Genomic DNA, 27,398 nt, shown 5'->3' on the forward strand with positions numbered 1-27,398 from the left:
ATTCTCTGCTTTTACTATGTTCTTTTTTGATCCAAACACTTGACTGTAAACAGTAATTCTTCCCCATGTCTGCGGTCACCCTCTAAGACTGAACAGAAATAAAGAGCAATTTATCCTTTGCCCTACTTTTAATGTACAGCCAAAGTGTTATCAATAATCTCATTGCATTTTTTTTTCCTGGGTCAAGACTGTTAACATAAACTAAGGCCTGTATTAAATCCCTTAAATTACCTTCCAGCTGCCTTGTTATATATATAACCTTGCCATTAACCTGCTGCTCTTCCTCTCCTCCCATCCAACACATGGTTATAGCCAAGATGTCCATCTACAAGAGAATGAAACTGGCATGTTGTTTTGATTGCGGACGCTCTGAGCGTGACTGCTCTTGCATGTCAGGCAGTGTACATAGTAACATGGACACCCTTGAGAGAGCCTTCCCACTTTCTTCTGTCTCTGTTAATGATTGCTCCACCAGTTTACGTGCCTGTAAGTTTTAACACCAACACATGCTGTTCCATGTCTGTGGTGTCTGTGGTATCATCCCCGTCTTGTGTCGTACATTGTAGTTCTGTGAGTTTTACTGGGCTGATGCTTTTTAAAAAAGTCAAACCCAAATTTTAATACAGCTCTGTATTTATATTTCTGGTTTACTTTATTTTTAATATGAAAAATGTAATTCATTATTTTGCTTTGTGTGCTCTTTATGAAGCATGCTTTTGCAATAGCATGCAGGACCTTACTAGTGCAGTTTGGTGACATATTTTATTTAATTCATACAATATAAATTGTCATTAATTAAACAATAAGTGCTTCAATTAGGAAGGAAGAGGAGGAACAGGCCTGTGTCTAAATCTATGACTGATGCTAAGCAGACAGCTTTAATAGTGCTGGCACTAGAGCAGCATACAATAGGCAGTGAATAAATATACAGGATACAACTTAGTAGCTGAACTGTAGTAGCTAGAATTCTGTTCTATACTGCTACCGTTATCTTTACTTTTGTCTGTAACCCTTCATTCTCAATAACGCAGGACCTTCCATCTAATACTGAATCCGCAGAAATCTTAGTAAAAATGGTTGTACTTTTTGTAGTGCCTTTTTAGAAGGGCTAGCCTGATGCAAAATTCCTGATGCAAACTTTTTGAAATTAGCTGTAGAATCTGTCCCATAGGACAGTACCATTCTGGAATATGCTCCAAAAGCTCTTTTGAAAGATCAGAGTTGAGAGGGAGAAGACAGAGAACTTGGGACAATTCTGCATAGCCATTAATTCTTTGGGCAAATGGTAGGGATTCCAAAGCTTGCTTTATGAGTGCAATGTCAATAATTGAAGAAGATTGTTGAATAAAATGATGACTTTTTTTTTTTTCCACTTGTTTATCCTCTTTAGACATTCATAACAGGCAAAACTATGTCTCAGGACAGGAACTGTTTTACTTTCCCTACTATAAAATTATTCAGATACATCTCTAAGGAGTATTAGGAGTTTTGATCAGAAAGCATGTCCGCTTTACATTACAAGTCATCACGGATAAAGATGCCCTCCACTACTAAGAGTATAATATAGTTAGTAGATTATGCATCTGGTTGCCTTTTGATACCATATGTGTATTGCAGTATAAAGTTCAAGTGTTGAATGACTTCGCTTTAACTGTTTTGACATTTGAACTATTTTTCCAGAGACAAATGTGGAGCATGTAACAATACTATGATTTTATTAGCATTTTTTGTCTGAAGACTGTGTCAATTAAAGTGATTCTAGTAGAATTTCTTGGAGATTTTACCAGAAATCTTCTCTCTGTATATGTGCATAAGCACTCTGAATGTCCTTTTTATCTACTTGGTTGTAACTTATGCATGACCTCAGGGGAGATGGTTCCCAGTTTTAAGTCCGATTCTAAGTTACAGGAGTTTTTATCCTTTAAAGAGACCTTTATCAGAGTAAAACATAGCAAAACATATTTTGTTAAGAAAAGTGAACAAGAAACCTTCCTAGATTGAGAATTACTGCAGGCAGTGTTACTTACATAGCCTGACAGCCTCAGTAACACAGTGCCTGGTATAGTTTGCATTAATACAGACTAGTACAGAGTGTATGTGGTTGGGTCCCGGCACTGGTGTTAACAGCAACCAGACCAGGCTAAATGAATATGTGCCCTACAAATGGGTGAAATTTCTGCCATTAGCACTGTTTGGCAAGGAAAGAAGAACCATAATTTGTAGGTTTACCATAGCTTTCAAGTTCACTTAAGACTCTACAGAGGCAGATAAGTAAACATTTTTGATTGTGTTGCCTGCTGAGCCAAAAACCTCCACAATAATGATATTATTTCCACCAAAAAACAATACTTTTGGGAAACACGTTAGATCTATGTTACATTTTGAAGGATGAGTGATATTGACAGCTTTGAGGATTTTTATCATCCTATCTTTCAAGGGCCTTTTCCTCCCTTCATCACTCCATCAAATCAAAAGAGAGCTCACTCTTCCCCTTGTGAGGCTAGTCACCTTTGACTGTTAATAATAAGTACAAAAATCAATACCAATTCACACTCTCTGCAAAGCAGCATAAGCCTTTCTTTTCCAATTAAAATATATATATATACACATGCAACGTTTCACTGGCAGGGCTTCAATAGAAATCAGTGTGTTTTCTTTGCAGTGCACAGGGGTCGTATGATGCCCATCTTGACAGAGCTAGTTAACTCAAAGAATGGTGGTGAGAGTCAGCTTTTCATTAAATATGAGCAGATGTGAAATGTAGAGTGTTTGACAATTAGAAATGGCAGCAGCAGGGCCCCAGAATCAAAGTGAGGTCAGATTGGTGGATCAGATTACCTCTCTTACATTCTTTAGTTGTTCTGAAAATCATTTTGAATTAGTGTCAGTGGAGCCACGATGGGTTTTGCCCTTTGTCTTTTATGCTAGGACTGTATTGTTTCCCCAGACACTCATTAAAGGTCATTATACTATTACAGGGCTTGCTTTGGTCGTGGTGCCCCAGTTGGGTTGGTTTGCTTCTACAATTGCTTAATGCATTTCTTTCTTTCTTTCTTTCCTTTTTTTTTTTTTAAAAAAAACCTTTTGGTTATAAAAGCAGGCTTTTTCTTCAAAGTAAATAAAGTCACAGACCATTGTATGAAACTTCTTGGAACAATGAGTAGCTTCTGTACGAATTAATGCTGTTTGTAAGAATCTGATGTCAAGTAGAAGATATCAATTTACATATTCAATGATGTACACAGGATTTAGTGGACTAATTGTATAATATGTAGAGAAAGTAACACTTGCAGTGTATTTTCCACTGTGGATGAGTTTCTCTGTTATTATATTGTTGCCTGTACTTCCAGCAAATGAAAATCATATTTTGATTAAATATAATTATATTAAAATAGCTTTTGAGTTTATAGGCAGTTGTCTGGAAAAAAAAATGGATATGATCTTTCTAAAAGTAAGGAAATAGAATTCCAAAGTTTTTTCTGTCTACATTTTTTCAGGTTTAGCTGCTTTTGGTAGATTGCTACATGAACAGCAGTCAAATGGTCCAAGCATTTTTTGCACTGGAGACTCAAGTGAATTAGCATGAAGAGAGGCACTTAGTCACTGAAAAACCTGGGGTGGTTTATACAATGAAATTATGTTACTAATAAGTGTGATGTTTCTGCTTAGGTCTGTGCCAAATCTCGGGGAGTGCCATTCAAATGATTAATTGAATTAATTGATAATTAACCTGAACCATTTAATTTCTGTGTTTCTGTATCACCATACAGCTGTGCTTCTCAGGAACTTCAAAACTTCACGTTCCAAAAGGAAACCTTTTCTAAACTTGTTGCTGTGCCCACTGCCTTGGGAGTCTAAATTTCCAAAGATATTCTTGATACTAGGCCCAGGCATATCTAATTCAGCTTGTGAGAAAACATGCTTTGGCATGCTCTGATAGTTCTGAGAAGTTTTATGTGAAGACTTTGACTTTGGTGAATATCAGAGATGTCCGGAGACAAAAGGCAAGACTAATTATTGCTATATTTTGAATTCAGGGTTCAGCCCAAACTTCTAGCCATATTATGTGGAAAGAAAGACCATGCTAAGACAAGCTGGAGAAAGCTTAACTTTTGAAAGTAGCCAAAGCATATACTTACCTGTGTGCCAAGCCCAGTTTAGAACCATATATTCCATCTGATCTTCTAGTGGCATTGTGTGGTTTACGCTGAACAGACAAGTTAGCTGCTGAGTCTTTCTCAAAGGACCTAAAATCATATTCTGCAAGATTAGGTGAACATTTTGGATAGCTTGCGTAAGGATGCCTGTTGAACCAAGGTTGGTACACTGTGCTGAAGCTATGCCTGGCAGTGTGGTTTAACAAGTTAAGTCAAGGAAAACTAGCTTCTTCATTGACCTGTGCTCCTTAGGGCAGTGTAGACTCTGCCTGTATGTCTTTACAACTTAAAAACCCAAATTCTATAATGGGAGTTGAAATGACATGTCACTTACTGATTTAGCCAGAGAAGAATGTATAACACACACACACTGGTCAGTGTATCTAAAAGTCATCAGTTGTATAACTGTGCTTGGGCTTTTCTAAATGACTTGACTATTAAGTCCTGGATTCCTAAATTACTGGCTGAAAAGACAGCATAGTCTCTATTTCTCCCAGAATGCAAGAGCTGTGTCCTCTGCTTTCTACAGAACGAAACTAACGTACTACTTCTCTAGTCCTGCTGAAGTAGCCAGGACAACAAGAAATACTCGCTTTTATGGATGAGCTAAGGTGCAGGAAGGGCCTGTATGTGCCTTGTCAAAGGACAACTTTCAGTGCTAGAATTTTATTTTCACCCTTCAGCAACAATGGTTTCCCTTTTATAGGGTGCATATACCACCTTGTGGTGGCTAGAGACTTTGAGATTCTCAAATGAGCTATAAATATGATCCCATTTACATTATATTTATAATACTCTGAATAGGAAAAGGTGAGGTACTACCACTGCTCTCTCCCACTACACACCTTTTCTGAGCTGCGAGAATTCTGTTGTGGCCACAGGAGGGATGGACACTCATTTGCTCTGAAATTCTTACTTTTACATAAGCTGCATGAACACCTTTTCTTTAATATAACCTACTGATCCCTCTGTGGTCACACTGTCTCATCTTTGTCCTGCACAAAAAGCCAATCGCACACCTTTAATGTTTTGAGGAAGAAGAAATTGAAGGAGTAAATAAGCAATCAGGTCTGCTTGGAAAGGAAAGACGGATATTGCCCCTTAGGGATGACATCATAAGGTCATAAGCAAGTGATTATAATCAGATCATTATGATTTTTACAGCTCACTTCTATGGAATGATCCCACCTCTGTATACTGGAGAATGATATAGCATTATGTTGTGTAGCCTGTTTTTTGGGGGTTTGTTTTTGTTTTTTTTTAAATAAGATCAATGGAAATGGGACATTAAAATGAGACATAGTGCCAAATAAATTCCTGTTAATTCAAAGCCACAGAGAATATAAATAATAAGCCTGTGAAACATGCTGTGGGTGATATATTGATTTATGTAAAACTAGTTCCAAATATTGTTCTTTCTTTTAAGGTGACAGATTTTTGCTTCAGTTATATCAATTCCCATGTATTCAGGGTGGTGTTCCTGAGAATTGACATGGCTATGATGTTTCTTCTAAATACCTCTATAAGGCTGCATGTGTCCCCTTTCAAAATACTGAAAATAATGTAAAAATGGACACCTGTGTATATTTTAGTGTTCAATTTTGCCGACAAAATAATATTTTAGGTAACTCAGTTAAGATACGAGTCCAATACAGCTGGAAAAAAAGTCAGGCATATACATCTTAAAGTAGTCTGTGTTGCTACTGGGTAATGAAGAAAAAAACCCTTACCTTCCTTAGCCACCTTCTCAGAATGAACTACGGTCAAGAAAGCTGCTGTTACCAAAACAGGCCAATGGGGTTTTGAAGCACATAAAACCAGAGAGTGGAAAAATTGCAAAAGAAAATACCAAGATTCCTGTGCTCTTCTATAGAGGTTCTTCTGGTGTAGCCACTGACATGAAGTCAAATGGTTGCCATATCTGCAGCCAGCTCTATAGCCTGTGGTACTGGCAAATCGGAAGCCAGACACCATGAGATATGCTTTTCTGAGAATGAAAATCTCCTAATTACCCTTCCACTTTTAAGCTTAGTTTATATTTGCAATTCAGCCTAACCTACTTTCTTTCCATCTTCTTCTCCTTTTGGCAGTCGTACAAAGATGCATGCAGGTGTTTCCACTAAAGAAGATAGGATGAATTGACAATATATGCAATCACAGTCTTAACTAGCATTCAAGAACTGCTTACTGGAACAGTGGTTTCACTGAACCAACCCTTTGATTCTGTCTTTTTCTCACTCTTGATGTGCAGAGCTTCAGGTGATCTTCTTGATGCAACTGTATGTTTTTCTGTGTTGCTAACATAGAGATAGAAGCAGTGATCAGAATAGGCTGGTATATGCCCTCCCGAGATTCCAAGTATCTATTCCATCATTTTTTTCATGTGTATAAATGCACTGGGACTTTTGTGTTTCCTTTTCAAACACTGAATGGACGACGTTAATTATGGGGGGGGGGGGGGGTGTAACATGAAACAATAAGTATTTTACAACAGGTGGCTTCAAGTCAAGACTTTAAACTGAAAGAGGGTAGATTTAGATTAGATACAAGGAGGAAGTTCTTCACTGTGAGGTAGTGAGGCACGGGAACAGGTTGCCCAGAGAAGTTGTGGATGCTCCATCCCTGGAAGTGTTCAAGGCCAGGTTGGATGGGGTTTTGGTCAACCTGGTCTAGTGGAAGGTGTCCCTGCCCATGGCAGAGGGGTTGCAACTAGATGATCTTTAAGGTCCATTCCAACCTAAACCATTCTAGGATTCTATGATAAGTATGTAGTTTGACTCTAACACTCAAAAAAGGAATCCCCTTCATCGTTCTATATTTTGATAGAACTTGAGTGCTGCTAAATTATTTAGCTTTCTTTTGGGTATAATATGAACACGTAGATGAATACTGAGATGTAGAAATGCAAGACTAGAAAAAAACCAAAACAACCCTCCAAACCAAGCTGTTCCTTTCCAGATGCTAGAATGGTAAAAGTGAGACAATCTGACTTGTTAGTCATGACCAGAAAATATAAATAATGAAGCACATGCCTTTTCAGATGAGTTTTGTGATGCAGCATATACCACTAGGCTGATGAGAGGGATCTCTGCCCAATTTGTGATGTCTGTAACAAGGAGATGAACTCTCACATCACCATGGAATGAAGGCACTGCTAAGTTTAGCAACAAAGCTTTTGAAGAATTGGGAAGGTGGGGGAGGGAGAGATCAAGAAGTCTGCATTTAATTCCTTTAGGCCTTTACATTGAGTAGTGATTCTTGCCAGGGTCACAGGGAAGAGACTAGTGAGTGGCTTGCTTTGATGGTGACAAGCTAGAAAAGATGCTGTCTGCATCCTGTGGAGTGAATTTAGCAGAGGGTCTTATGCAAGGTGACATGGAAATTATGTTTGCATTTTTAGTTCCTGAGTGTGGCTGGTTGTCATGAAACGCACCATGACAGTTTCTTACCACCAGGCAGCATATTCTTCCTGTTACCTCCTTGGTGTGGGACAGATGCTAGCTGGTTAGGTCTCCTTCTCTACTGTTTCCGAGCTATTTCAAGCGACAGATGCCAGAGCTGGCTCGGTTTCAGCTTGAGCATTTCTGTCATAGCCCTGCCTTGAGCCCAAATTCTGACCTTTACTATATGAAATAAAGTATTTATGAACAAACAGTGGCTTGATCCAGAGCAGGCTTAGAGCAAATGTCAAGTGTCAAGTCAGTCTCCTGCCTCCTTATACCACCTGCATTAGGAACCTGGATTAGACCCTAGACTACAGCACTGACTGCCTTAGGCTTTATGGGTCTGGAGAGACATAACTTATTAACAAAGAGTTATTAAATTTTTATCAGTTTTATAACACGATGTAAATGCCTTCTATGAATCTACATTGTATTCATTATCATTTAAAACGTTAATTAAGTCAAAGTTGCATTTAATTCAGTTCTAAATGTGCCTTTGGGAGGAAGCTTTTAAAAACAGCTGCAGGATCGAGAAGCTCATTGATGCTGGGAAGTTGTTAGTACCACTTTTCAGGATAGGACCCCCAAGTTGATTGCCATTTTGAGTCTTAGCTAATTTGTGTTGATGTTATTGGGCAAGGTCTCAAATTAATATTGAACCAATAACAGCAGAAAGCTATCAGCTCATGCTAATCACAGATACACTTTGATGCATAATCTGTGTTCTTTTCAAATTGCTTCCAAACTAAAATGAACAGTTGATATGTAAAGCCTGTACTTCTCATACTCTTGTATTATAATTTTTTTTTCATTTGATATCCTTATCAGTTGGCTTCTTTTATAATGCAGGGAAAAGTATGTTCACTCAGTTGGAATATTGTCCTTCAGATTCATAGAAAAAGAAGTCCTCTGGCCTAGGTCATCTACATTGCTAGTGATCTGAAGTTATTGTAATATATAGAAGGAGGTGCTTGTTGAAATATATAACAGACTGCAATGTAGTATCAACATATAAAGTGGAATACAGTTTATTATAAAAAACCCTAGAATAAAAGCCCTCCAAACCAAGTTAAAATGCGCTTGGCTTGCATTATGTATGGGAGTTTTATTGCTTTTGATGCATTTTGATGTAAAAACAGGAGAAAGAAGGAAAAAAAATCAAGCACAGTGTTTCCACCATCTGATTATTCCATTGAGACCCCTAGCATATTTTATATATGCATACCTTTAATCAGGTAAGTAGTCGCATTAGCTATAGTGTGACCAGTAATGTACATACTACGTGATTCATACTTCTAGAACTGGAGCCAGAAGCAACCAACCTACTGCTTACCAAAGCTAGGGTAGTCCATTGAATTAGAACCAGAGATCTTCAGATTTTATCAAGTTCAGTGTAGGTCCAGCAGAGTGGTCCAGCCCTCAGCCTGGGAGCCAGAAGCAACTTGCGAGACAATTTTTTCTGGTTCATCATATTTTCTACTGAGTACCTAGAACATTTCCAGGTATTTGTATATACCAGGATACATAACCTTGTGATTTTTTTATGTGCTACATGAAAAGAGGAGGTTGTTGTTACATAACTCCATATGTGGTCATTGAAGTGCCACAGAACAAGCACCCATCCTGTATCGTTGCTTTGATTGAGGTTATAGTAGACAGGAGGGAGTTGAACAGATGAGGAAGTTTTAATTTATTCTTAAGAAATCATAAATCTATTTATTTTAGTATGTAACTTCTTAAATATGTTGATAATATACTTTAAAATTGGTTAAAATTCAGTTGTACTTTTACTGTTTGAGACTATTCACCAGCTTTTGTTAACGTTCCTTTTTATAATACAATGATGCAGCTTTCCTTGTGATATTTTACGTATCACTGAATGCTGTAATGCTGTGATTCACTTATTATCAATGACTTTAGGAAACATAGTGTGTGCTACCTCACGCACACATGCTTCACTGATCACATCTTGTTAGCACAGTACAATTATTGTGAAAACGAAGGGTGGAAAAAAGCATTATTACTGTGTAAGATGTGGCCAGTGTCATCTGGTTAAAAATTCATGTGGACATTTTAGTGTGACTTGAAATTCTACGTAGGCAAATGTGAAACAAAAATGGCGCAAGGCAAAGGTCCCAATCTCAACTGTGCCCCTGACTTACTACATGAATATAGTTCTTTATCCACCCAGAGACTGAGAATACTGTATTCTCAATATATTATATTACATTTTGTGCTAGAAGTGCTTTGAGATCCTTACATTGTGAAGTACTGAATACAAGCCTGGGTATCCTTTTGACATAGTGATTCCCCTGCAGAGGCCAATTTTCAAGTCTTCTGATCTTTGCTGAAGGAGGTCACAGATAGACGGCAAGGAGGAGAGGAAAGAAGGAATCGGGAAATTACTAGAACTGCCTTGCTGCTGTCTAATTTAGGGAGGTTTTGAAAGGGGATACTATCTAAGGGCATGAATAGCTTCTGTTTATCTGCATCAGCAGAGAAGAATCTCTTTTTAGATTTCTGAAAAAAAAAATTTAAAAATCTTCTGCAGTCTTTAGCTGCTTCTGAACTTTAATTGGAATGCAGACCTTGTTTACTGTGAAGAACTGCTGAAGGAAATCCAAAAAATCATTATAGCATCTTTGATCTTTGTCATGCAATTTCCTTTGTTCGTTCTTGCATAAAAGATTTTGCTTGCACTAAACATGTTGCTTTCTCCATTCCCATGTTCCTGACATTATCTTCACTCTCTAACTCAGTGGTGTTATGTGTTGTCTGACACGGCATGTCTGACAATATGGAGAGAGATTTTACATCACCATAGCTATGCTATGGAGGAAGACTGGCAACAAGAAATGGAGGTTCTGTTCTTGAGCAAACGCTTGCCAGAATGGACTAGCAGCTGTGTTATGTAGCAATGTAGATGGTTTACTCTACAACTAGCCCCTCTTCTATAGTACTTACATGATTCCATATGGGACATATTGCTTGGACTTCTAGTAAAAATGCAAGTTGTGACATATGGACAACAACTCAGAAGTCAAGATAAACATTTGCCTAGCTTATAAAGTTTCATCAGCTAATAGAACTAAGATTCTTCTAGCAAAGAATAAAAACATTTACAGGTTTTGAGCCTAATGTAGACATGATGCTTATTCCTGTTCCATGAGCAACGCGAGGTAAAATCCACAGCTGCAGACTGATAGTGTGTTTCATTAACAGGCATTTGTCCAGTGATTTTTTTAGTCATGTTTTATCTCTATTAGAATTATTCCTGATCTACCAAAACATGCAAGGACTGTCAGGTTCTCTGTGATCAGTCAATCACAAGATGGGTGGCAGCAAAGAAGTGATACAGTATTTATTCAGAATTGCAGGGTGTGAAAATGAATATAATTCACATGATGAAGCAGCAGAAGGGTGAAAAGAAGTGAGATGCACCACTGAACAGAACAGGATGTACTTTTCTGGCTTCCACTACATAGTGTCCTTTACAACATATGGGAAACATTTCCCAAATTTTCAGATGACATGCTAATATTTCTCACTAATAATGGAATTGGACTCATAGCCATGCTTGCATCTTGTCTTGTTTTTGACATGAAATACTGCTTTTTTACTTGGTTCTGAACAAAGCCAGTAAACTTTCCAATGTCAGGGTGAGCAACAAAATAGCAAAATACATTTTACTAACTCTTGGATGCTAAGAACTGCTTTTGATATTTCACAGAAAAATATTTATCCTACTGTGTGAGGTTACACATTTTCAGAGTGCTATTCAAATTAAATTTTAACTGTTGACAAATGATATTTTTTGTAAATTGAGACATGAAAATGTAATTTTTGTTTCATTTTATGTACAAAAAATTGGCTGAAAATTAAATCAGTTTTCATTTGGTAAAGACCTAAATTTTTCCATAGTTCTTAAATGCTGGATTTTTTGCACCAAGAGCTTGTGTTCCATAGAAGAATTGTCCAAGAAAAAATGACTCTGTGTGTGTGTATATATATATAAAAAGCATTTCATTATGTATATTTCGATTGTTTCTATTCAAGAGTCTCACTGCCCTGGGTGACAAGGTATACCTTATTGATTTCTTCATTCAGACAAAGGAGAAAATACAAGAGAACAGTAGACTTGGGACAGATGTCAGTCTCAGCACAGATTCTGTGGTGATAATTGTAATGCAAGGATCTGCAGAGACTAGAATCAGTAATGTAATCCTAACTATTTGATGGGATCCTTCCATAAAAGAAGGCCAATTTACAGGCATCTTTCTTACACTTTGAAGAGTTATATGACTCAGCAAAAGCCTTTGATTATGTTTGAAAGAGAAGTAAATGAACACAAAATTTGCAGTAACAAGGAAGACTCAAGCCAAGGATCTGTGATCGTGTAGTCTAGGTTTCTCTGATATTACATCAGTCTGAAATTCTGTAAGAGCAGGAACTGGCATTCTTTTAACCCATTGGTACCAGATCCTTCTGTGTGTTGATTTATGTAGTATGAATTCTGTGCCGTATCTGTGCACTTCAGTACGCCATTATTGTATAATTCTGCTATTCTTGGAACTCCCTACACTTAAGTTTGCCTCTTTTCAAGCATGGGATTATTTTAATTTTTGTTTCAGATCTCCCCTGTGATCACTACCACATGTTATTTTTTATTATAGCACAGTCTATGGAATTTTTTTTTTCTTTCCTTTCTGAATAATTCCTGAAAATACTATCTCCTACTTGAATGAAAGTGCATACTCTGGTTTTGGATTCAGGATTTCTAGTGTTATCATGTCTAGTGGCTGATCAAGCTTTAATGGCCTTTTTGATTGGCTGATTGAATCTTTGAATGCTGCAGCTCATTCATCCATCCACAGCTCTACTGGTATTTCTCCTGCTAAATAGACAGCTAAGCTCTTGTTTTGCATCTAAAATTGTAGCTTGAGGGAATGCAATAATTGTATCGTTAGCCTCATATATTCAGCCTCAATATTCAAGCCCCACATATTCCTCAAGAAATATCCTGAAGTTGTCCCTTGGGTCCCACAGATTTCCTCAGCAGTATCTTTGAGTTCTGCCCATGAGGAATATAAAATAAGTCAAAATATGCATTTGTTTTTAATCTGCCTTTAGCATATGAGTCTTTTGTCTGCCCTCTTCTTTCTCCTCAAGCAGGACAAAATAAAATCCTCAGAGGTAGAGCTCCAAGCAATTCGCTTTTGGAAGATGACTTTCTTGACAGCTGTCAGTGTCCCCTGAGCACTGGATTTCTGGATGCTTTCAGTATCTGACTCTCAAAACATCTGGCAGGAACATTATTTCCAAATATATTGACATCCTGTGGCATTTGTGGTTGTTATAGTTACTTTCAGGGTAGTAACTGACCTGTAAATCTTATGAAATCTTATATATCAATTTTCTCTTTGTTGGAGAGTTCCTCCTTCTCCAGGTGATTGTGAACTTCATTGTGAAATTGGTGTGATAATTATAACAGAAATGCTGGCAGCTCACTGGTTTCCTGCAGAATTTTCTTTCTTTTTTTTTTCTTTTATCAGTTGTCTTTCCTCCTTATCATGCTACCTGCTTTGAAAATGAACATCATTTGTGTTTAATTTTGTACTCACAGAGTATAAGTGATTTCCCTGGTATAACACTGAGCACACCAAGCATTCTGCAGGACATAGCTAAGCAACCCGAGCGGCTAATCTAACACTTTGACTATCCTCTCAAATATTCTCCATTGCCTTCTTTCCTCTCCTCTTGTTTCAGTGCATGGTGTAGTAACAGTGAGGGTGCTGCTGTTAGGCTGCCTTCGCTTTCTCTGGTAATGTCCATATTCTCATCAGGGTTTGGTTAATGAAACCAGAAGTATGTAGCACAATGCATTTACCTTTGATGAAGTTTTCTTTCTAAAGCTGTTCCTCGTCATGGGTTGTGGTCTCTTTGCGTGATCTGCCTGATCCTTGTCGTGAACTAAGCAAGCTTGACACTTCTGTGTAGCGTTAGTAACAAAGTGAAACATAAAAGGACAAAACATACTTTTTTTTTTTTCTTTTTTTTTAAAGCTGGCTCTCAATTTAGTTTGGTAGATTCAGTATTATTTGCTTGCTTTCTCAGTTGTTAGTCTGCATACTTTTATACCGTTATAGTTTGTCTTACATGAAGTGAATGTGAGATGGCATGTATTTCCCTCTTACAATAATTCTGAATAGTTCAACCCTAACTTCTGCATGTATTTCAGTGTTACCAGTGCAGTATTTCTGAGTATTAGAGAAATAAACAGAGGGAATTTGTAACAGTAATTTTTTTTATTTTGTATCGAGGTACGTTGATCCTATTTAGTTTTTATTTGAAAAATATGATCCTTGCTAAATACATCTATCCTTTTGAGTATGCTTTCTGTTAGAGATCAAAACACTGTTGTAAGTAACATTATTATTAATCATCACCACTGGATTTCTTAGCTTATGCTTTATTTTCTGCCCTTATGAAATTGCCAGCCCTTGCTTCCCCATAGCAATCGATTTCATCCAAACTACTGTATGCTTTGGCAGAGATGTGAGCATTAATTCTTTTGCGGGTTCTTTTGCAGATACAGTCAGAGGTAGACATTGCGTTTCCATTTCTTTTTTTTTTTTTTTAATTATTATTATTGTTGTGTTATTTTACTTTCTTTGTGTTGCCATTATTTACCTAGAAATTACATGCTATACTTCCCTAATTTTCCATACCAATGAATTATATTCCATCTCCATTTTTGCTATCGCCATTTTCACTATTATTTTATAGATTTAATCTCATTTATTTATATCTTGGTTGTTTTTTTATATTAGTATATTTACCAGGTGATACTGGTTTTTTGGATACATTTGTTCAGAGAAAAACAGAGCTTTACAAGAACGGAGTACATTGTAGAACTCACTAAAGTAGGGAGCACTTAGAAAAAAAAAATATACACTGATTTCTTAGTATCATGAAGTGTATTTAATTGTATATCTGTAAGTGATAAAAACCAGCATATGTAACGATAGGCTTTTTAATACAACAGGTTCAATCTGTTTGATTAATTTGGATGTTTACCCTGTGACTTACACTACTTTGCATAAGAGAATTGGTTTGTCAACAATTAACATTCCCCGATTTTATGAAAGCCATACTTCAGGTAATAGGGTATTGTTAAACCACAACCAATGCGCTAAAAATCTGTCTTCTGGCAATATCATTTCGATGTATAAGAGCAGCTGGGAAATACTGTTCTATACTTAGGCATAGATTTGAAGACAGAAAAACAGTGCTGGGCCTTGAAACTCTGTGTAACCAGCAGGTGGTGGTGCTGGCTTAGAAATAACTAGTGACTGAAAGGCCTCCAAGAACTTCTTTATGTATTGATTTTGTGAGGAAACAATTTTATAAAAAAAAAAAATATTTCTAATATTCCAGGTAGCTCATTTTAATTGTATAGAAGTGTTTCTGAATAGGTACATACAGTGTAAGCACTTGTATATAAAACCAGTGTGTATGTAAGCATGCACAGCATTTTTTACTTAGTTTACATATGAAAATGATATTATGACCTCACAGGTAAGAGTCATGTGACAACCTCCATCCGAGAGAAATATTACAGCTGAACCTGAAAGAGTATTGGGGATCACTGAGCCTGATCCTATTAACATTTACTAAATGGAAGTATTTTCACTGATGTGGATGAAAGCCAGATAAGACTGAAGATAAGAAAGCTAGAGTTAAATGTCAAGATTTCAATTCTTATTGTTCAGACACACATACACTTCTACACCCTTTTGTACAAGGGTAAACAACAGCCAAAAGGGAAAAGAAATTTGATGCCAGCGAAGTTTAAAAAGTAAAAAAAAAAAAATCCAATTTCTTGGTGGCATATTAACTACTTAGTAAAAAAGAAAACCTGAGCAATGTCCTCTAAATTGTGTGTTTCAGAGGTAAGACAACTCGCTGGGAAGCAGAAGAATTAAAAAAAAAAGTCTGAGAAGTTAAGAATACAGTCCCCTAGATTTATAGTAAGTTTATGAAAATCTCTTCTTTACTCAACACTGCTGTACTGGCAGGGAAATGGGCACAGGGACCTAGTATGTCTTCTTCAGGAAATGTGTTAATGAAAACACCATCATCACAAATTTATTTTTAAACTTGTCTTGAGCAGGGTAGAGAAAAGGTTATTTCAGTTTAAAATTTCAGGATATGCAGGTTGGAATTACACTGGAAATATGTATTTTTAAGATGTTGAGATAAATTGGCACTTTGAACTGGAAAACAATAATTCTAATTAGATTTCTGCAGGCTGAAATCTACCCTTCCCAATGTTCTCAGGAAGGAAACAGTTACAGCAAGACCTAGCTGAAATTTGTGGAGTCCTGCTCCAAAGAAGTTGGCACATCCCTTTCCTATGCACTGAAATACTCTCTCTTCCTGAAGAACACAATCTATGCAGTAAATACAAGATTTCTAATCCCAAGGAGCAGAGCAATGACCAAGGACTCCTGTGCTTACTTTTTCACTTAGTTACTTCTAGGCGTTGTATATTTTCCCACTGAATTTAATGGAGCTAAGGGAGTGTAAACAGCAAAGTGTTCATAGGCACAATGGTGAGTGGCCTTTCAGTTTTTTGGGTTTTTTTTTTAGTTTTTTTTTAATAGGAGCCTATTCTTTGTCCACATAGAGAACTTCACTGGTTTTAGCAGTGACTGATCAGATTGTGAGTGTATTCAATCACGAAGGGGAAAATTCCTTTACTTTGTAAAAACAGGACAGATTCCTCCTACAGTTTGGCAGAACTACATAACTACAGTCTACCCTCGCCAGTGTTGCAACTTCTCCCTCTGTGTCCCTTACAGTTGGTGTAAAAATCCTCTCTGAAGCAATAGGACAAAGGACAATACACTTTGGATTGCTATGTATTGAGACAAGCATGGTCTATGACAATGCACTGAATTTAGCAACCTCACCATCTTCTACTAGGTAGATTTGAGAAAATTATTAACAGCCACATTTTAAGATAATTTGGTCACTTGAGTCTTAGCAAGAGCTATAAGTAAGGAACTCCATTAAAAGGGAATTGAATGCAAGTGAGCAACCCAAGGCTGTGTAACAGATCAGTGGTAGAACTAAATGCCAGTCAAGAGAGTCCCAGTCTTCTCTTTGTAGCCATAGGATCATCAGGTAGTCTATTAAAAAGTTAACATGTGGCTTTGAGCAATCCTTTTGTACTTTGCTTCTGGTAGACACAGCAGCTGGAGCTCTAAAATTGGAGTTCATAGCTGTTTGTGACACAGTAGGACACACAGGGTCTGAACAGCTCTTTTCTGACACGTAGGGGTAATGTTTTGCTGCTGCTCCTCCTCTGTGTTCAGATAGCAAAACAGCTTGTCATAGTGAAATAACAAAATTTAAAATTTAACTTGGAGAATATTTACACTCACCATACCCGATGAGAGACTTTGAGTTTCCTTATTCTCCAAAGCGCACTCTCAAAAGACAAAGTCAATTCCCTTCACTTTGATGTTTGTCTGGAGAATAGACCCCTGTGAACACAGACCATGTTCTGTTTTAAGTTCTACAATTTAGACACATCTTCCTTTCTTCACTCTTTCCCAAAATAAACTTTACTTTACCCAAATAGTATTCTGTATGGGTGCAACATGTGGAGAAGTCAATTGGACAATTAAATGGACAGGGGAAAAAACGTCCCCTGATGCTTTTTCTTTTTTTTTTTAAACTTTTCATTTGACAGTTTTCCAAAAACAATATAATTATTTGAATAAACAATTACAGAGTGAATCATAAATTGAAAAGGCAATGGAGAATGGAGACTAAAAATCAAGAGAAATGTATGAGGGAATAATAAAATCTGAATCAGAAAATATGTTCAAGGTTCAGTGGACCTATGACAGTCTAAATATAAATTAGGATTTGATTAGGAATTAAAGTAGCTTTTTTCTACTGTGCACATTTGTGAGGGGAAAGGGAAGATGGTTGTTACATACATATAGTGTCACTTTGTGTGTATGCTTCTGTATAAGAACAAGAAACCAGGTCCATGAAATCTGAAGCCTTTCTTCTCTAAATTGCCCAAGCAATTGTAAAATTCTGTATATATGGGAAAGGCTTTCTTGCTGCCCCATTTTATCAGCTTGCACCCTGAAGTATGAGATACGAACAGCTCCTGATCTAAAGTCCACTGAAGTCAATGTAAGCGTTTTCTCACTTTTTCACTTACTTTCTCTGACTTTAGATCAACAACAATTTGAACAGCCTAAAACCTCTGTAAAGCATTTGTAATAATTATGCTCTTGAATTAAACTGGAGGAGGAAAAAAAAAAAATTCAAAGCTCTACAGTAAACTTAGGGGGTTGCTCTACCCCTACAAATAAATCAAAGTAGCGTAAAATCATATCCTAGACTTATTTTCACCAAAGGATTCAAGTTAAGTTCCCTGGGTTTCCAAACACCTTTGCATTCTATCTTTCATTCTATATACACATGTAACCCTAAAAGCTCAGGAACTTAAAGTTTATCATGGTTTCACAGGATATCAGAGCAGCCGTCTAGAATACATAACAGGATCCAGCCTAGCAACATTCCATATTTTCTATTAACTGTCTTTTTACAGCATTCATGGAAAAGCAAAGGTGAGGAATATATCTGTAGCTGAGCTTCAATCCTTTAAGTGTGAGGAGAATTAAGACTGAAAGACTGTGTATTATTTATATAAAATTTAAGAATTGGATGCCAATAGAAGAAAAAAAAAAGTAGAGCAATGCATTTGTCATTCAATTTTATGTGCCTTTAGCCAGAAGGTGCAAGCCTGGGACAAAAAGGGAAATAAAAAAAAAAAAAAAAAAGAGGAAAAAAGGTGTTTCTTGGGCTGCAGTGTTTCAAAGAGAATGTCTCATGTAAGCACCATTCAGTATTTGTAAAATGTTCTGAGATGATGCGTTCTTGACATTCTGGGATCTTGATGTTTTCTTATCTGCTTCACATGGCACACACTGCAACTAAAAGCCAGTGAGCCTCACCTGCTTTTCTAATGGTACTAGTATGTAGAGATATGCGGCATATCTGTTTCTCTTTGTATAAAAAAAAGCAATGAAATACATTTCCCTGAGTTTGTAATGCACATAGAAACCAAAACAGCGATCCTGTTTCATTTGAATTACCATTTCAGACACCAAGCAAACACTGCTCTGCAGTGTCTAAAATTAACATTCTTGTCTCTCATCAAGCACTTTTGCATTGTAGTTTCTAGTCAATGATTTCATTACATCTGTTACCATCAAAAAATCAAGTAAATTTGTAAAATAAATAGTTCATTGGCATAAAGTGATTTTTAAAGGGGATGAATAATATTTTTCCCAACAAATAATGAATGTTCCAATTAAATCATATTTCAGTACTATGCTAAATTCCAACCCCAACTGATTGGGCACATTTTCTTTTTTGAAACTACCTTTGATAAGAAATGCATTACAAACTCATCAGTTTAGCTTCCTGTTAAGAAAGAGACAGCAGCCGTCTGGATTATTCTAGATCCGCAGTGAAACTGCCACACTATGTATGCTCAAACTAAAGCTGTGCAAGTTTGACAAGGGGCAGATGAATCCAGGAGTTATTGTGCAGGGGTTTAAGTCTATGCGGCAGCTGACGGTTGAAATAATCATCTATACATCGCTCTGAGCTAGATGGGGAAAGGTTGAAGCTGTATATTTTCAACATATCTAGCCTAATGGTTAATCTGTTGTCTTGTACAGGGGGTGCTGGGTGGAATCACAGCAATAGCTGACAGTTTGGAGGAATTGCTGTGGGTATTTTCAGTTGCCTGATTCACAAAGTGGTAGGTAGCAAAGTCTAAACAGGCTTGTCATTGAGAGAGGGAAGTCATGCTCACTGTCACTCCCATCAAAAGAACTCTGGTAGCCAAAAGCTCAATCAACATATTGATTATTTGCATTTGGTAATACAGAGCTGCAGCTTGTCTTCACCCACCACATGAAAGCTGAGCTTTATGGAAGACACACCAGATTGCAGAATGGTGATTGCTCCTTTGGAGGTCAGCTGGGAAGATGCTTAGGAGAAAAAGAACAGTTAAGTTGGGGGAGAAATAAAACATTTTTTTCAAACCAAGATAGTTTAACTGTTAAAAACACTCTCTATGCTTCTAGTGCTGGATCTGGCATGTCTGCACAGTGACATGGCATTAGTCACTACAGAGACTAAGGGGGTGCAGTATGAATTAGACTGAAACAAAAATGAAGTATCTGCAAGTGACAGCTCTGGCTGATGGCTGACTGTGAAGGAAAACACTGTGCTAGTGTCTGGCGAAAAACGGTGCTGAAAGCCTAGCAGCTGATAGAGATGGGGGAGGAAAGGAGCAGTGGGTATCGGTGGTGGTTGTTTAGAATGTCTGGTTTTGGTCAGGATATTTTTTCTCCTTTAAAACACATTTTCATCTTCCCTTCCAGGCAAATCATGCTGAAGCCAGTTTCAGCCATTTTGTTGAAAGCACTGTACTGGTATTCTGCCTTGTTACATTTAAATTAAAACTCAGCCCAGTTTTAAGTTATGGCAAGTGTATGCTCACAAAGAATAAATAGAGATTGCCATAGGCATTAGATTAACTACATTGGTTGTTTTAAAAATGTTCAGGGAGTTGCAGATTGCATTTCAAATTATCTTCATTATAATAAATAAAATATATAGAAATAGAAACAGGCATGATTCCCTAATGCAGTCTGTAGGCAAGTGTATATTCATTGAGCTTGAAAGGGAGTTCTTGAGGGTGGAGGGAAGGAATAGGAATGTATGCAGCTTCGAAATACCTTTACATAAATTGCATTAATATCTCACATTTTATAGACATTATTTTTTATCTGTCTAATGCTGACAGGTTTCTTGGGCAAATTCTGAACAGCATTTACCAAAAGCAGGTAGTGTTCACCCAGGGTGCAATTAGGAAATACTACAGAAAACGTGGAATTTCTTACTCTTACTGTACTCTCATCCACTTCCTTATTGTTTGCCAGTCCCAAAAAGCTATTCAAAATTTGCTCTCAAAATGACCAGTAAGTGTCTCTATTCTTAGTTAACAATAATAATGCCTTATGGATACATGACAAGTGTCCTGAATCATTCTAATGAAGTTTGGCAGAATGCAGGCAGCACACTCGCCCTGTGACCATTTGCATTGAAAATAAAGGCATATGTCATAATAGATAAAGAGATACTGATCTAACTATGACTAGAAAATAGTCCTCTTTTAGTAGACTTGCTGGTGCTAAACTCATCACATACTTGGAAGCGAACCCTTGTGGATTTGGAGGTTGTGGTTTAACATTGCACAGTGGTACAACAAATTACCCCAATCCAGACAGTTTGGTTGCCAAACCTAGTGAGACAATGACAGTATGTAAGGATGTATTTAGTTCCATATAATTAACAGCAATCTTTGTTTCCCAAATATGTTTTCTGTGGAAATCAGCCCACATAGTGATGCAAACACCCAAACAGATTTTTAAGAAATTATTAATAAAAAGAAACTGCCTTTGCTGAACAACAGGATGCTATAAAAAACATAAGTGTTTTAGGTTCTGCACATTATAGTATGTATCTGCAGAAGTGACGGTGTTGGCCTGTATTTCTCACCTAGTTGTATAATACTGCTTAATCTGAAAGCACAGCAATATGCTGTGTTCAAAATTGCACCTCGGTGCTTGCACATGTAGTTCCATGTGTATCCTGACATGCTTGTGTTTGTGGCACAGTGTGCGTGTACAACTTGACAGGCTATTTAGACTAAAAATAACCCACTTTACTCTTCTAGGGTAAAAAATATATAATTGTATTGGAGGAATGGAGGAAGAGATAATTATCTCTACCAAAGATAGGTTATTCAGATACTATACTGTAATACTGTAATCCTCAGTTTTCAAGATTGAGTAAAAAGACATGAGCCTGTTGGAGTCAGAAAGAAACTTGTCCTATGAACGAGGTATTTCATAGTCACCCACTGTAGGGCTTCTTACATTTTCATCTGAAGCAGCTGAGCTCATGTCAGAGGCAGGAGGTTAGAGTTCATGGGATGAAACTGGTGGTTAGAACTTTTAAATCTGGAATAATTTGACAAAAAAATGGCAACTCTTATCCCCATTGTTTAATGTTTTGCTCTTCAGTGGTAGTAGCTATCCACACCGTTGGAAATAAGGGGAAGTAGGATGTGTTTTAAGCAGCTCAGTCTGCCTTCATGCTGAACAAGATCATGTGATGCTATTAAGTATGATGCCAAGCTCAAGCTATTAAGCTGTACCGAAAGACAAGGTATTTTAGTTCTGGCTCATGCTGTGCCACAGCAAGCACAAAATCTTGGGAAAGCTTGCTTTATGTCTGCATGGAATGTGCCATAAGGCATACGCTGTTATGGAAGTTTAGTGCTTAATAATCAGGTCTGGTATCTGAAACCATCACTTATTGAACTCCAGAAGTGACTGTAGAAAGATTATGATGTTTCTTAAACAACTTGATTGGAGGGTGGATAAGCATTATTAATAGATTTTGGTCTTCTTCCATTGTATGTGAAGATATTTTGATGCAGGAATGTAGATTTGTAAAGATTCTTTCCAATATTACTGTCTGTAGTTTAAAAATAGAACCAAATCGATGCATTTCAAAGTGTTCAAATGCATGCTTGATCAGTGACTTGTGTAGGGAGATAGGTCTCTGCAAATATATTTTATCATCTTAAAATTGTTTCACTGGAGGAATATCAAAGATAGAAGTACAAGATTTGACAAAACCCCAGTAACTCCGAGGTAAGATTGATAATTTTCAAGTAGTGTATCCAATGTGATACACAGAATTTTTTGTAGCAGTTTTGCTAATCAAAGATATATGCTATCCAATGATTTAAAATCTATGTGAACTCTTGTGAGTATGCATTATTATTATTATACTTTAAATGTTACTACTATTAGCAAAGAGCAGAATAACGTTGTGAGTTAGACTAGTTCTGTTCTCACTGATGTTTCTATCCACCTCAGAGTAGTAGCAAGCTGTCAATTCAGAGATCTTTGAATGTGGAAGGGTACTTTGTCACCAAATAGTTGAACCTTGTTAAAAACTACATTCAAATGACTTGTAATTCACATGTAATCACCTTTTTTTGTGAGAGAGACAGATTTTGAGCTTGAACACAAATGGCAAACATGTGGATGCTATTTATGTATCTTTCCTGTTACTAGACAGTGTTTCTAGCTGAAGGTAAACTAGACAAAGATGCCAAAAAACATGCCGAACTCCTCAAATAATTCGAAGCTACTGTCTACTCAAAGTTCTCCGTGGAAACTTTAAGGCAATTGAAACATATGGAAATAATGCTGCAAGATTATCAGTCCATAAACTACTCCCTACCTAACCTCCTCACCTCATAATCCATAACAGAATATAAGATCTTAGTGGCTTGGTAATGTACCTTCTTCTCTGTAATATACTCATTCAGAATGAAACAAGCATTAGGAGAAGATCATTACTGCATATTTTTACCAGAAAAACATTTTATTATTGTCTTGTACAGAGGATGGCATTTATTAGAGGTATTAATATGGGGGTTTTGTTTAATTAGCTTTGATATATTAGAAATGGAAGACTAAGAATCACAGTTTCAAGCTAAATCCATATTTAGGAAATTAAATTTTTTAGCTTTCTTTTCAGAGGTGCTATGTGTGGCCTCCTGAAATTTACAGTATTCAGCACTTCTGAATACCCAACAACTTTTATGTAGGTTCCTAAACATCACTTTAATTCCATAAGTATGCTTGCACAATTTTGAAGTGTTGACCTTACTTTTTTTCTATTATTCCTTATTTATTTTAATAGCAGCAGAGTGCTCTACCTCCCCTGTCATTTTCAGTAGATTCGAAGGAATAAATATCGTCCACAGCTAGTAAATCTCAAAACCTTTTTCAACATGTGGGAAGTAAGTGTTGCCTCAGACACACTTACCCTAGGATAGGATTATTGCTTAAAGATGATAATATTGTGGAATAATCCTTTTATAAGTATTCTTTTATAACAAGACATTTTTAGAAAAAAAAACTTAAGGAAGCTGCAGGTATAAACATTTATTTCAGCTGTAGAAACTGATACTTTAAGCTTTAAAGTCTGTAATTCCACATAATATCAAAATTGATTCATGAGCCTGTGGTTTGAAATAATTTTTAATACAAAGACATTAATTTAAATTTTTTCTTATTATTTAGAAGTAAAGAATGCAGCTAGACCAAGTTACCCAAAATGTTCATATCAATTCAAGAATGCAACTACTAAGGCATTGGTTGGTGCCAAGTCCACTGAAGGAATCCCGGAACCTGTTCCACTTGTTAATAACCGTAAAGGGAGCCTCTTCCTACCCAACAACCCCTCGCTGCTGCATCTTAACTTATTGAGTTCTGTTGAACAAGGAAAATCTACGTACTGTAGATTGCAAAGGGCACTCAGCTTGCCTGTAAAATACCGCTACCACTCCCAAAAGCCTGGGTTGAACCAAGATCTCCGTAGGTAGCCCCATAGTTGGATGCATAAGGCAATATAGATTGGTTTGTGCATGGTTTTGCAGTCTGTTTTCAATGTGACTATGACATTACTAATGCTCTGTTAAGTGCTTACAGATGTGGGTTTCTCCAGATGTGGTGATTAATAAGTTAATTGAGATAGCTAGTCAACTAATGTTTCTGGGTGGTTTGTGCTTTACCTTTCATATGTTTTTTTTTTGCTCTGAAGCATTTACGTGCTAGGCAGAATGAGTTTACCAGGTATTCCAGTCCGTGTGATGTTCAGTAACATAGATGTTATTTCAAATTCCAGCTCTTTCTGGGGTCTAAAAAAGAGTGTCTGTAAACTGTTCTGCTAGTGACCTGGGAGAGCCAGTAAAGGAGACAGATTTATTTAAAAAACAGTAACAAAATAACAAAGAAAAAAGTTATGAACTTGTCCACTGTTTCTGAATGACATTCCCTTTATTTTGCTTAAAAAATGAGATGAGGATAAAAGTCAAGTAATATGTTGTTACAGATGTTCAGCTCCACATTAAGACTGTTAAAATTACCAGCACATCTTAAATCAATTCATGGAACATTGTCTGGAGGTTATGTCATTGAAATAATGAATTCTCTTTACTCAAGAATAAGCAAACATGTTAAAACATCAGTGTAACTTTAAATTAAACTCCAGCATAAACTGGAGCATCTGAAGCCTCATTAGACTCGCCTGACATTTTTCTAGCACTGAGTCTTCCTGAACTGCAAAACTGTTAGATGCTCTGCCTATTAGACAAGTGAGCACTGGGTTGTTACAACAGTACATTAAGTGTTATACTTAGGGATGTGCTATAAAATTCTGTGTCCAATTCTTGAACTTACTTGCAATTTTCATGAAAGCTGGTAAAGAAAGTCTGCATAATATAATATGACTGTATTTTAATACAAGTCCTGTAGCATAAAGACATCAAAAATACTAAAAATGGGGACTCATTAACAAAAGCACTAAGTCAAACATACATCATCAGAGTTGAGCTGTCATATATCACAGACCATTATTCAAATATGGTTGTCTTTCATAAGAACAAGCAAATTTAAGGCTCCCTTTTAAATTAATGCAGACACAGGAACCATGAAACTAAAATGATATTTTATGGCTTTACTAAAAATTTTGCTAGGTCTGTTTCTTTAAATATGCAGGAAATTGATAAGAGTATCTGAAGGTCAATAATTAAATATGTTTTATGTCCTACTTACAACTAAGAAGCCACTTGTGAGTTATCATTGCAACACTTTTGGGAACGAAGACATAGGTAATGGTGTCCGTTATATACCATTCACATATTTCAGCTTCATGGATTCCCTTCCCCCATTCTTATGGAGCTGTGTTTCTAAACTGCAGATGCCCCGTAAACTCTGCACACAGATTTCATTGAAAAACAAAATCTTGTTTGGATGTGATGTGATTAAGATAGATCACCTTTCATTGCTGCAATGAGAATAAATGGCTTCCTTGCTTAAGCAAGGCATTGCTTTAGCAACAAATTGAGATCCATCAGAAGGCTCCGCTAACAGGTATTAACTAGCGAGCCACATTAACCTTGGGCTTCCCAGGCAATTGGTGACAGTAACATAGCTTGAATATGACAAGCACATATCAAAAGAGGGAGCTTATTTATTTAGGTGCAGAACCAAAAGTAAGTGCAGATTGCTAGAAATCTAGTTCTAGAAATGTTTATTCTGGATGACTACTAGTAAGACTTTGTTTTTTAATTGGACAGCAGGGTACTATCACCTGGCAGCACTGGAGAACACAAATGTTGGACCATATACTAGAAAAGATCCCTATTGTACTAACTTTCAGTATTTGAAAGGATCAGATGGGAGTCTTATAAGCTAGCTTGAAAACTTGGAAAAGTACTCTTTTTTTAATAGTGTTTTCTGTTGTTTGTAGAAATATTTCTGGCTATAATATGATCTACAATTGACTTGTGTTAATGTAAGATTTTGCACATGGTCCTGATGGCTATATATCTTCCTTAAACTGTTTAAATTGTATAACAATATGCTTTACTTATGGTGCAAAACTGAATCTCTTGACAAACATTCTGTAACCCCATGGTAGCAGATTAAATTAAGTGAAATTTAGAATTTTTACTACCAAGAGAGCAAAACATATTAGTTGTAGCTGGTTTCTGGAAGGAACACTTTGCGTGCTTCCTGTTCCTTTGATCTTTTAATTAGTGGAATCATCAGATTGGAACTGAATATTTATATCCTATAAAGAACAAGAGAGCACAGTGTATATCTTGAAAGCAACCTATTGTCTGTGTGGAATAACATGTGAATAACTTTTTGATAGACAAGTTTAAAACAAGACTAGGCCATTTCCAAGAGAGTGATTTGCAGAGGGTGTTCTGAAATGCACACATACTTGCATTTTGTTATAATCAGAAATAGAAAGATATTACTAACAAAATAATTCTGTGCATATTCACTTCATGTTACAAATAGCTAAATACCGAAGTGATCTAGTTTAATCTGAACAAACTGTCACAGAAGGGAAATTTCAATTTGTATATTTTTGAGAATTTTCTATGGGCTTATTTATCTCTCAGCCAAACAAAGACTGGTACTTGACTAATCTTCAATAAGCATTTCCACTATAGGACTCTGACTTGGAAAAAAAAGTCAAATGAGAAGGAAATGGCTTTGTCTTTGGGGATGCTGCCCAAGAAGAAAGCTAAGTTTGTAAAATAAATCATTATTAGACAGTCATTTCTCTGATCTAAGTATTACCTTTTACACCACTCTTTGGAGCATTTATTTTGGGGTTAGCTTTTTTGGGGGGGTGAGGGGTTCTTTTACAATGCTTTCTTTTGTTTTGATTCTCTTGATGTGTTAGGTGATGCCGGGTCATTTAAAAAGACAGCACATCTTTCTTTTCAGGGCTCAGTCCTTCGGTCTTGACCAAGGCAAAATGAAGTTCCGTAGCAGACTTGGGCAAACAGACAGACATGACAGGCTAGAATGCAGTCCATAATAAAATAGTGTCAGGAGAGAGTTATAGCAGAAGGATATTGCTTAATTTCTTCCCAGATAAGTCGAGGGCAGGTGACATATATCCAGGTTTTGTTGTTCCTATGTAGCTTGTTGCAAATAGAATTTTTTTCCCAGCCTCTGCTTGTGCACTGCTAATGTGTATTAAGCTCTTTTAATATAGCTACTACTACTACTAATCTCTT

General features: G+C 36.7%; 1 protein-coding gene across 40 annotated transcripts in view; it reads left to right on the top strand.

Annotated features, from left to right (window-relative positions):
- The window catches only part of KCNMA1 (potassium calcium-activated channel subfamily M alpha 1), a 526,550-nt gene that overhangs the window by 429,849 nt on the left and 69,303 nt on the right, over positions 1-27,398 (top strand). For 15 of the 40 annotated variants that reach the window (XM_052800261.1, XM_052800260.1, XM_052800262.1 and 12 more), the window contains one exon: positions 23,878-24,171. The exons of 14 other annotated variants lie outside the window; for them this stretch is intronic. In XM_052800261.1, the coding sequence (XP_052656221.1) occupies positions 23,878-24,171 (294 nt within the window). Of the gene's footprint in view, positions 1-312; positions 487-23,877; positions 24,172-27,398 lie in introns of all 40 variants that reach the window. 11 more of the 40 variants (XM_052800295.1, XM_052800257.1, XM_052800258.1 and 8 more) reach the window with 1 other exon arrangement.

Source organism: Harpia harpyja, chromosome 10 (assembly GCF_026419915.1).
Source record: "Harpia harpyja isolate bHarHar1 chromosome 10, bHarHar1 primary haplotype, whole genome shotgun sequence".
In the NCBI taxonomy this organism is placed as follows: Eukaryota; Metazoa; Chordata; class Aves; order Accipitriformes; family Accipitridae; genus Harpia; species Harpia harpyja.